This window comes from Oncorhynchus kisutch, linkage group LG16 (genome assembly GCF_002021735.2).
Source record: "Oncorhynchus kisutch isolate 150728-3 linkage group LG16, Okis_V2, whole genome shotgun sequence".
NCBI classification, from domain to species: Eukaryota; Metazoa; Chordata; class Actinopteri; order Salmoniformes; family Salmonidae; genus Oncorhynchus; species Oncorhynchus kisutch.
In genome coordinates, this window is record NC_034189.2 from 49,167,596 (window position 1) to 49,179,883 (window position 12,288).

The 12,288-nt window shown below is 44.7% G+C and overlaps 1 protein-coding gene across 3 annotated transcripts in view; it reads right to left on the minus strand.

Annotated features, from left to right (window-relative positions):
* LOC109883374 (paraspeckle component 1-like) overlaps positions 1–9,984 on the minus strand; it is a 35,864-nt gene extending 25,880 nt beyond the window's left edge. Inside the window, exons 1-6 of one of the 3 annotated variants that reach the window (XR_004203471.1) lie at positions 9,413–9,982; positions 8,756–9,057; positions 8,543–8,638; positions 8,143–8,339; positions 5,176–5,260; positions 4,983–5,088 (exon numbers count right to left, since the gene is read on the minus strand). Coding sequence is in view for 2 of the 3 variants with exons in the window: in XM_031792775.1 (XP_031648635.1) it covers positions 4,983–5,088; positions 5,176–5,260; positions 8,143–8,339; positions 8,543–8,638; positions 8,756–9,057; positions 9,413–9,838 (1,212 nt within the window). In the remaining variant the exon portion in view is untranslated. Of the gene's footprint in view, positions 1–4,982; positions 5,089–5,175; positions 5,261–8,142; positions 8,340–8,542; positions 8,639–8,755; positions 9,058–9,412 lie in introns of all 3 variants that reach the window. The other 2 variants (XM_031792775.1, XM_031792774.1) reach the window with 2 other exon arrangements.
* Positions 9,985–12,288: the final 2,304 nt, after the last annotated feature.

A 12,288-nucleotide genomic window follows, 5' to 3' on the forward strand; every position in this document is an offset into this window, starting at 1 on the left:
TAGAACAGACATGCTCTGTAACGTGTAATAGGGAACAGTGTCAGCTCTACACATTGCATTTCTACCAGCAACATTCTAAACATTGCAGAACCACAGAATACACCTCCTGGTCCAAAATGTCTTAAGATATGTTGTGAAATCTGAGTTTCCTGTGAATTTTAAACTGGCCAGCTAAAACAAAGTAAACATGGGTAAATAGTACATATATTACATATTAATATACTATATTTCTAATCATGTTACATTTAAATAGTTAATGAGGGATGGACACTAAAAACAAAATCCTTCACCGGTTGCATTCACTCATCTGTAGTGGGACAAATTGTGTTCTAGTTATATAGTTACAGCTCCACCTGAATATACTTACCCGGAATACAATGCAAATGTTACACATTGAAGATCGAACACTTCCATCACACATACTTGCACACAACACTCGCTCAAGACAAGCTCATTAAGTAGTTTAAGTACACACACAGAAACAAATTCAAAATCACAGACAAACACACACGGCAACAAATTCTCACACACACTCTCTCTCTCGTCTCTGTTGAGTACAGAGGTAAGTGCAGTAAGGGATATTAAAATGTCACGTTAATTAACATGACGTGACAGTATTACAAAAGTTTGTCATCTATAATGTTGAGTTAATTAAATGCACAAAACTTTAAAGGAAAAAGAATGAGAACTGTTAAATGAGAAACAAAACTAAATATACAGTATTTGTTGGAATTAAATCTAGAGTATTGATCAGAATATCTGATATAGGTCTTTTGCCTGGAACAATTTCCACACAAATGTTTATGGATAAATACTCCCTAAAGTACAGTATGCACTACTACAAAACATTTTTATTACATTTTTTTGTCATAAAAAGCAACTAGAAGGTAATTATCAAAAATTGTGGGACTTGCTTTAGGTCATTGAAAGTATTTTTGTGGTAGTTTTACTTAAGTGAAGAATTATAGCCAAAGTTAAATGATAAAATATCTAGTCTGATAAGCCCATACTACCAAAGCCCATACTATGATAGACAACTATAAAAACCTTATTACTTTGGCGTGTGGGGGGAGTTAAATCACATATTTCATCACAAATACAGTAAATACACTCAGACTACAACATTTTTACTCATAAGGAATTAGAAAAGTTGTAGGCTATAATTAGGGGTGATGAATATGTTACACCTAGTGGTGGAAGTTTAGAAGTTTGTTAGTGTTAAATTTAAGTCTGGTGTAGTAGAGGGCGTCTGATTTATAAATAGTGAATAGTAGCCTTCGGTGGGAGACTAGGTAGTAGTAAGTAGCCCAGAAGTACTAGTAGCAGTAGTGACTGTTTTAGATAGGTAGGCCATAGGTTAGCTAGAGTAAGTGTTATAATTTGATTTTACTGTTCTGATTTCAGATTTGAAAAGCAGACTGAAGATTTCATACACAAAGTCTTTATGAAAGTGGTCAAAAGTTTGTAAAATTGAAGAGATAATAGTTGATGCGGTTCCTAAAACAGCTGTATAGTTTGATTGTTAGAAGATAATTCCGTTCCCAATTTCAGATTTGAATAGCAGAGAAGACCAATATTTCATATCCTCTACGTTTTGTCTAAAATGTTAGGAAAGTGTTCAAGTAGCTGATGTGTAAAAAGTCACCTTGTTTTACAAAGTTTTTAAGGACAAGAAGTTGAATAATTTAAAAAGTATATATGCAGGGCTTCCCGAGTGGCGCAGCATCGTAGTGCTAGAGGTGTCACTACAGACCCTGGTTTGATCCCGGGCTGTATCACATAACCGGTCGTGATCGGAAATCCCATAGGGCGGCGCACAATTGGCCCAGCGTCGTCCGGGTTAGGGGGAGTGTTTGACCGGGGGAACTTCATTTGGCTATTCACGCTCTAGCGACTACTTGTGGCGGGCCGGGCGCCTGCAGGCTGACCTCGGTCGTCAGGTGAACGATGTTTCCTCCAACACACTGGTGCGCCTGGCTTCCGGATTAAGCTGTTGGGGGTTAAGAAGCGCGGTTTGGCAGGTCATGTTTCAGACGACGCATGACTCGACCTTCGCCTCCGGAGCCCGTTGGGGAGTTGCAGCGATGAGACAAGATCAAAATTGGGGAGAAAAGTGGGGAGTAAATTGGTATATATGCTATGAAAAAACCTGTATGCAAGCAACTTAATCCAGACCAGTCTACACATTTTTACATTTGAATGGTATTTCTATCTGAAAAAGTGTTAGAGGAGTAGCGTGCTACATAATAACCACAAGTCTGTTTTTTTTAAATACAATATTTAAAGCGAAGACTGTTGCTAGTGCCACTAATAATAGTAGGCCTACATATACTGTAATCCTGTGTATGTTTTACACGAGCACAACTTTGGCACTCTGGATGACGTGACACATTGAATACAAAGTGGCGCCCAATTGATAGATCTTTAAATGTTCTATTATTGCCAGACACTTCTGACTTTTAAGTTGTAGTTCAGCTTTGTCTTATGGACTTCTATTCAACCACCCCTTTTGGTTTTCATTCCTCGGTCGATAGCACATTAAGTTAGGGGATGGAGCATCATTTGATTTTTTAAACTTGCACTCGTCTTTTCCTACTAGCACTGACATTGCTGATCACTACTTTAATTGAGGAAAAATGTACTTACTACAACTGATATGTGGTTGTCTCACCTAGCTTTCTTACAATGAATGCACTAACTAAGTCGCTCTGGATGAGAGCGTCTGCTAAATTACTAAAATGTAAGGAGGGAGACAAAAAAGTGTGTAACAGCAGAGGGTGCTTTGTACGATATTTCCAGCCGGTCCTCTTTCTCTACGGCCTCTCAACACACAATAGAAACAGAGAAGAAAAGTTATTATGCAGCAACATCATAAGACACATCACATCCACAGGCATGCAGTAATAGAAGTGCACTAAGGGCTAGGTAGATAAACACATGTTTCCTGAGAGTGTCAGTATGTTTCCCAACCCATGATCACAGTCTTATCCACCCCAAAAAAGCCGATGACAGATTCCTCAACTCTTTGCCTGTGTGTTTTTGTCAAGTGAATAGATAAAGATACCAAAGGACACAGCATTTGCACAGTGGCCATTTCTAGACATGCCATTAACATTTTAACAGATTGACATTCAAGTTACCCTATCGCCTTCATGGAAAAACTAACTATTCTGAGGACTCTCTCTGGAAGTGAAGTTACTCTCATCTGGAACACACTCAAGCATCACAAATGAGCATAGGGTCTGTCAATCATTAGCCTCTCCCCTCTTAACGTTCCCACAAGAAAGCCAAGCTGTCGGTTACAGGATCTAAATTACTTCAGACAACTCAACAGAGATAGAGCAGTATTTTGTTCAAGCAGGTGTCCCTCTCCCATACTACTTTAGTAAAATAGGTGTTGAAAACCCAGGTAAATACAACAGACATTTGAATTGATGATATATGTATAACGTGGGACAGCTACACTGTGTTTTATGTCGCTGGCTGTGAGGATAGCATTGTGGATACACGGCTTAGAAGGGCTGCTAATTGCTAGACATCAGTTTGGTGAGAAAAATACACCCTGAAACCCACAGTAAAACAACGATGAACCAATATGAAAACCCCTCAGCCTTTCTCTTTTGGTTTTAGCAGATCTGAAGAAACCAGATGGGTGTAAACAAGATGGTGGCCGTCAGCTGCTACCCTAAGCACATTGGAGGGTTAGGTTGAGCAATCGCTGCACTGCTTACACCTATCAGTCCCGTAAGAAGGAGAATGAATAGTGGCTTGAGGCCCATTTCAGATCAGGGTTGCGTCTTCCAAGCGAAAGTCTTTGGAAGATACCAAAACCAAACCTAAAGCCCTGTTGGTATTGTGACATGCTACTTAGATAAGAAATAGCACTAAATCGGTAGTAGGCTACCCTAAACTAGACCAACCCAAAATACATTTTTATTAGACTTTCACTTACAGGACTACGGTACACTATGTTCATCTGTAGTTACCTAGAAAATATATGCTCCTATAGTGATATGGGACACTATTTGAAAAGAAAAAGGCAGCATTCTGGGATGCTTTAGGAATGGGCATTCAAAATTATTTTACCATTCAAATAATATCATCGCTTATATTTTCCAGATATCCGGATAGTCGAAAAATGCACATGCACATGACAGAGGTAAACAGAGGAGATACTGCGCATCCGGTAGTTTGGCTAACAGCAACAGCGAACGAAGTCCGATTTTCGCCGCGATAGAACTGATTCTGCTACGAAAAAGGTTTTCTGGTGAGTGTTTTGCATTGATCTGTGTCAGGTATAGTGGAAACTCTGTCAAGGGAGTGCCTGTAATTGCTATTTGAAGTGGGAGAAATGGCATACCGAGTCGGGGCAACCTGGAGGCCTAAATACCCAGCAGTAGCTCAACGCACCGCTATAGAAACTACATTCAAAGATTTGTAATTTAATTCAATTAAGAATTTCAAACGTCCTGGTATTTCTTTGTAGATAAAAAAATATCACAAGGATGACGTAATATAGACAAATATTTTTCATCTTTAAAATGGGTCAAAATAAATAAGTATCTAAAATAATTAACACTCAGGTAATTGAAAACTAACATTCGGTGGGATATCCGGGTATTTAATTAACCGTGCCTGTCCCTAGTATGCTTGATCATCATCAGTGTGACGTAGAGTGGTAGGACTGTTAGGCATCTGTTCTCAGCACCCAACATGATCGATGGACCCCTAAAACGCAGACCCTCAGCAGAATCATGTGAATGAACGTGTGTGAACACTGCTTCTCTGAATTGAAGAAGAAAAAAGTGTGATAGTTTGTGTATTCAGAAACCTAGAAATGAGTGATACTGACTGTACTGATGTGAATGTCTATGTTGGCTGTGTGTGTGTTCTCCAAGTGTATTCACACTCTTCATGAAGTTAGGCTTGAACCGGTCTGACCTTTGTGTGTGCATGTTTGTGTGTCTGTCCGGTGAACTCACAGTGTCCGCATAGTTTGGCTTGAAGCTGTCCGGTTGGCGTCTCAACTCTTCCTGCTCTCGATGGCGCTGCATCATCTCCTCCTCCTGCCTACGCCTCTCCTCATGTCTACAAACAGGAGAGAACGTTTAACACACTCACTTCTGACTCTCCTTGTGACGAGTAGAAAATAGAGTGGGAGGTACACACACATACCTCATCTCTATATTCTTGCGTTTCTGCAGCTCCTGGTTGCGAAGCTCCTCCAGACGTCTCAGCTCCTCTTGACGCCTCATCAGGTCTGAGAAAGAGAAGATGAGAGAAATATGGGTTGGCTTGGTATTACATCAGGTCTGAGAGAAAGGGGTTGGCTTGGAATTACATCAGGTCTGAGAGGAGGGGTTGGCTTGGTATTACATCAGGTCTGAGAGGAGGGGTTGGCTTGGTATTACATCAGGTCTGAGAGGAGGGGCTGGCTTGGTATTACATCAGGTCTGAGAGGAGGGGCTGGCTTGGTATTACATCAGGTCTGAGAGAAAGGGGTTGGCTTGGTATTACATCAGGTCTGAGAGGAGGGGTTGGCTTGGTATTACATCAGGTCTGAGAGAAAGGGGTTGGCTTGGTATTACATCAGGTCTGAGAGGAGGGGTTGGCTTGGAATTACATCGGGTCTGAGAGGAGGGGTTGGCTTGGTATTACATCAGGTCTGAGAGAAAGGGGTTGGCTTGGTATTACATCAGGTCTGAGAGAAAGGGGTTGGCTTGGTATTACATCAGGTCTGAGAGAAAGGGGTTGGCTTGGAATTACATCAGGTCTGAGAGGAGGGGTTGGCTTGGTATTACATCAGGTCTGAGAGAAGGGGGTTAGCTTGGAATTACATCAGGTCTGAGAAGAGGGGTTGGCTTGGTATTACATCAGGTCTGAGAGAAAGGGGTTGGCTTGGTATTACATCAGGTCTGAGAGAAGGGGGTTGGCTTGGTATTACATCAGGTCTGAGAGGAGGGGTTGGCTTGGTATTACATCAGGTCTGAGAGAAAGGGGTTGGCTTGGTATTACATCAGGTCTGAGAGAAAGGGGTTGGCTTGGTATTACATCAGGTCTGAGAGAAAGGGGTTGGCTTGGTATTACATCAGGTCTGAGAGAAAGGGGTTGGCTTGGTATTACATCAGGTCTGAGAGGAGGGGTTGGCTTGGAATTACATCAGGTCTGAGAGGAGGGGTTGGCTTGGTATTACATCAGGTCTGAGAGAAGGGGGTTAGCTTGGAATTACATCAGGTCTGAGAAGAGGGGTTGGCTTGGTATTACATCAGGTCTGAGAGAAAGGGGTTGGCTTGGTATTACATCAGGTCTGAGAGAAGGGGGTTAGCTTGGAATTACATCAGGTCTGAGAGGAGGGGTTGGCTTGGTATTACATCAGGTCTGAGAGGAGGGGTTGGCTTGGTATTACATCAGGTCTGAGAGAAAGGGGTTGGCTTGGTATTACATCAGGTCTGAGAGAAGGGGGTTAGCTTGGAATTACATCAGGTCTGAGAGGAGGGGTTGGCTTGGTATTACATCAGGTCTGAGAGGAAGGGTTGGCTTGGTATTACATCAGGTCTGAGAGGAGGGGTTGGCTTGGTATTACATCAGGTCTGAGAGGAGGGGTTGGCTTGGTATTACATCAGGTCTGAGAGGAGGGGTTGGCTTGGAATTACATCAGGTCTGAGAGGAGGGGTTGGCTTGGTATTACATCAGGTCTGAGAGAAGGGGGTTAGCTTGGAATTACATCAGGTCTGAGAAGAGGGGTTGGCTTGGTATTACATCAGGTCTGAGAGAAAGGGGTTGGCTTGGTATTACATCAGGTCTGAGAGAAGGGGGTTAGCTTGGAATTACATCAGGTCTGAGAGGAGGGGTTGGCTTGGTATTACATCAGGTCTGAGAGGAGGGGTTGGCTTGGTATTACATCAGGTCTGAGAGAAAGGGGTTGGCTTGGTATTACATCAGGTCTGAGAGAAGGGGGTTAGCTTGGAATTACATCAGGTCTGAGAGGAGGGGTTGGCTTGGTATTACATCAGGTCTGAGAGGAAGGGTTGGCTTGGTATTACATCAGGTCTGAGAGGAGGGGTTGGCTTGGTATTACATCAGGTCTGAGAGGAGGGGTTGGCTTGGTATTACATCAGGTCTGAGAGAAAGGGGTTGGCTTGGTATTACATCAGGTCTGAGAGGAGGGGTTGGCTTGGTATTACATCAGGTCTGAGAGAAAGGGGTTGGCTTGGTATTACATCAGGTCTGAGAGAAGGGGGTTAGCTTGGAATTACATCAGGTCTGAGAGGAGGGGTTGGCTTGGTATTACATCAGGTCTGAGAGGAAGGGTTGGCTTGGTATTACATCAGGTCTGAGAGGAGGGGTTGGCTTGGTATTACATCAGGTCTGAGAGGAGGGGTTGGCTTGGTATTACATCAGGTCTGAGAGGAGGGGCTGGCTTGGTATTACATCAGGTCTGAGAGAAAGGGGTTGGCTTGGTATTACATCAGGTCTGAGAGGAGGGGTTGGCTTGGAATTACATCAGGTCTGAGAGGAGGGGTTGGCTTGGTATTACATCAGGTCTGAGAGAACGGGGTTGGCTTGGTATTACATCAGGTCTGAGAGAAGGGGGTTAGCTTGGAATTACATCAGGTCTGAGAGAACGGGGTTGGCTTGGTATTACATCAGGTCTGAGAGGAGGGGTTGGCTTGGTATTACATCAGGTCTGAGAGAAAGGGGTTGGCTTGGTATTACATCAGGTCTGAGAGGAGGGGTTGGCTTGGAATTACATCAGGTCTGAGAGGAGGGGTTGGCTTGGTATTACATCAGGTCTGAGAGAACGGGGTTGGCTTGGTATTACATCAGGTCTGAGAGAAGGGGGTTAGCTTGGAATTACATCAGGTCTGAGAGAACGGGGTTGGCTTGGTATTACATCAGGTCTGAGAGGAGGGGTTGGCTTGGTATTACATCAGGTCTGAGAGAACGGGGTTGGCCTGGTATTAATGTTTTTTTGTATTCACACGCGACAGTTTCTGACAACACTTGAAGTAGACCTATGGCTATGTCTGCTAATGTTGAATATTCGCACAACACAAAAGGTAACATGTTAACTTTGTCCTTGAGAAGTGAGCGTCTTCCTCAGTGTGTGTGTGAGAGAGAGGTTCCTCTGAGTGTGTGTACCTTGTCTCATCATCATGAGCTGATGCTCGTGCTTGGCGGCCTCCATCTCTTGCTCCAGCTTCTCCTTTGCCTCTCGGATGTTGCGCTCAACCTGGTCTCTCTGCTGCTTTTCCATCTCGTCCAGGGCCTTCCAGCGGGACGAGTACTCAAACTCAAATGTCCCCGGCTGGGCAAACCGCGGGGGGTGCTCCCTCTCCCTGGAGATGGGGAGGAGAGGGGTTAGTGACTGGACTAAGACCTGCAGGGAAACCATGAGGAAAGTGGAACGGTGCACACACACACACATCGACAGGCAAGTGAATAAATCAACAAATTCATACTGGTTCTGATAAAGAACTCCGGTTGTCAAGACTGGTACAGAGAGTAAAACTCCCAATAGGAGATTGTGTGTATAACGTACTTGTGGTAGTGTACAGATTTCACAAGCAATTTCTCTGGGAGTCCATCTTCTTCATCCAGCTGCTCGGTGGGTTCCACAATGGCAGGCCGAGGAGACCTGGAGACAACATGGTGAGATGGGAGTGATCACTCACACTGCTTGGAATTGATTTGGCACGTTTGGGTTATTTCGTAAACCAGGTAACTAAGTAAATGCAGTCGTTGGTTGTCTTACGTGGTGAGCAGCAGCGCCCCGTCAGCACAGCGATCCAGGGCTTTACGAGCACAAGGTTTGTTGGCAAACTCCACGAAGCCCTTCCCAGTGGGCTTTCCTCGGTCGTCCACCACAACGATAGCCCTTTCCACGGGGCCGAACTCGGAGAAGGCCTCCTCAAGAAGCTCGTTGGAGACCACGGGGGAAAGGTTCCGCACCGTGAGGGCAGAGCCGTGCGTGGCGAAGCGGATCCGGATAGGTCGGTTCCCCAGCACTGTGCCGTCCAACTCTGCCTTGGCAATCTCTGCTAGTGTCCTGGTTTCCTAGAATACCAGGTCAAAGGTCAGGCTCTATTGATAGCAAACTTTCAAACGTTTTTTTATACAGTCTTGGTTGATTAATGAGAATTGACACCTAGATAGTGTTACCATAAACTCTAGTCAAGTATGTTTCAAATGGACCCGATGTATCAAGTAATGAATGGTTTCGGGTGGCGGAGTAGGCTTAACAACTGGTCAGGCAAACCCATCCGCCTGAGTAATAAATCGTAGCTAACTAACTAGGGGAAACAGATGGCTATCGATACTAATGCGGCCTAAACTCCAACATTCAAAAGGAGCTTCCTTCACCACGGAGTTAGATATTACTGATTAACGTTACTCTAAAACGCAGTCTTACCAGTCGAATGAAGCCGAATCCTCGGTCTCGGTTGATAAACACCTCGTTAGCCTCGCCATACTTGGAAAACAGCTTTTTGAAATCATCCTCCGTGAGGTCTGTCGGGAGGTTACCGATGAACAACCTACAACGCTGCGTGAAGGTTTTCTCCCCGGGTCTCCTGAAACTCTTTATATCCAGCGTCATCTCCTGCGACTCTCCGGCTCCACCCTCCCCCTCTGCCGCAGGGCTGGCAGCCGTCGGCGGCTTTGGTGGTGGGGTTTTCCCATCCGCAACAGTCGGCCTTCGCTTCATGCCTGGAGAGTCCATGTTGCGCTTTGTGTGCTGCTGCTGGTGGTACTGCTGCTGCTGGTGGTACTGCTGCTGAGGTTTCGGCGACGGTGTGTTGTTTTGAATGTTGATCTGTTTAAGATTTCGGTGAGCCATACTTAGAGCGAAGTAAATCCCTCACAATATGTATCCAGTAAGTATAGCTTTGAATGCGCAGAAATGTTTCAGAAACGAAGAAATCGTGCCTCCTTTCAGTCAACAGCCAGCGAAGTGCGGCTGTAATTCAAAATGGCGATGACTGCGCGCGCACCGTTGACACGAGGTATTCAACGTGGCTGTGGTTTTCCCCTTGGCCACTAGGTGGTATACGAAGACTTTCACAAGCTCAGGGATGTCGGGAAGTTTTTGCATGGCACGGTGGCATGCTGATGCTGATGTTGGTGTCCACTTTGTTCAACATGTTCACTCACACATGTTCAAGGTCAATGTCATGGGAAGATTCAGTGTGCTGCCGCTGACTCTTTACTATCTAAATTATTGATATTCGTAACAGCAGCATGTTGGTTCCCTTCCCAAGGTGGGAACACTATGTCAGTAGGAGTATTACTCCACTTGGCAGTGGTACTGGTAGGCTCACTATGCTTATTGCTTATATAATCATTAATGCCATTTAGGCCTGGGGCAGATCTCATACTCAGTTACTCTGTCTATGGTCCAAAGTTTATGCACACACACACACACACACACACACACACACACACACACACACACACACACACACACACACATCCTATGGGGGTAAAGTGGAGGGAAGGGGTTCATGGGGTGATAAAAGGGATGGTTGGTCTCTTTGTGCCAGATGTCTGAGACTGGTCATGTGACAACGATGACTGAGACTGGTCATGTGACAACGATGGCATTCACGGACCTCCACACAACTAAATGGCCCTGTAGCCACATTTTTGCCCATTGTGATGACAAAAGATGCCAGGGTCACTGGAAACCAGACAGACACAGATGCCTGACAGTATAATACACGCTATTCCCTATGTATTGTATAATGTGTAAAACGACAGGTAGCTGATTGTAAAATAAAACCCCTATTCCCTGCATAGTTGACCAGAGCCCACATAAACTGGTTATAAGCTGACATAAGCTGTCATTCCTGTTTATGACAGCTGGTATTTCAGCCTCATTGCAGATGAATGATCTTAAGTCAGTTTTGTGTTCCCCCTTAATGGTTATTAAGGTGATGGTAAACTGGTTCTAGATCTTTGCCAAAGGTCCATTTCTACCTGGACAAGCTCAGTGACAAAATAATGTATTGGTACCTAGCTCTGTGATGGGCTTCCCAGCATCTGGTGTCTCTTTACCAAAGTTGTCAGGCAGATGCCTGATACACCCAATTTATCGTCTGTGTGCTAATGTTTGCATAGCAACGATAGTCTTCCCAGATCCCTGGAAAGGGTCACAGAGAAAAGTTTGGCAGCTAACCTTCACATGACTGATGTGTGTCACATGAACACACACACACACACACACACACACACACACACACACACACACACACACACACACACACACACACACACACACACACACACACACACACACACACACACACACACACACTGCCAGGCTAGTGGCCGGGCGATAGAAAGAGAGGGGAGGAGGGTGATTAGTTTTTGTTGTTAGGGCTCAATCCCCTGTGCTTTCGGGGGCATAAAGGAAGTGCTGCTCTCAGCAGGGTCAGTGGGCTAGGTCTGCAGAGGCACGCCAGGGGCGAAGGGGGAATTATAGCCAGCGATTAACTAGGCAATCCTCTGCCAATCACATGATATGAACTAGTGTGGCAATGAAAAAACAACAGGGGGGAGAGGGAGAGAGGGAGAGACCACCTAAAAGGAATCGATTCCTACACCTATCACCAGCGAGTCCCCTAAGCAAGCTGGTCCTGGGGCTCTGTTCACAAACACAAACACACCCCACAGAGCCCCAGGACAGCAACACAATTAGATCCAACCAAATCATGAGAAAACAAAAAGATAACTACTTGACACATTGGAAAGAATTAACAAAAAAACAGAGCAAACTAGAATGCTATTTGGCCCTAAACAGAGAGTACACAGTGGTAGAATACCTGACCACTGTGACTGACCCAAACTTAAGGAAAGCTTTGACTATGTACAGACTCAGTGAGCATAGCCTTGCTACTGAGAAAGGCCGCCGTAGGCAGACCTGGTTGTCAAGAGAAGACAGGCTATGTGCACACAGCCCACAAAATGAGGTGGAAATAGAGCTTCACATCCTAACCTCCTGCCCAATGTATGACCATATTAGAAACATATTTCCCTCAGATTACACATATCCACAAAGAATTCGAAAAATAAACCTGATGTTGATAAACTCCCATATCCACTGGGTGAAATACCACCGTGTGCCGTCACAGCAGCAAGATTTGTGCCCTGTTTCCACAAGAAAAGGTCAACCAGTGAAGAGCAAATGCCATTGTAAATACTACCCATATTTATGCTTATTTATTTTCCCTTTTGTACTTTAACCATTTGCACATTGTTACAACACTGTATATATATAGTACATACTAT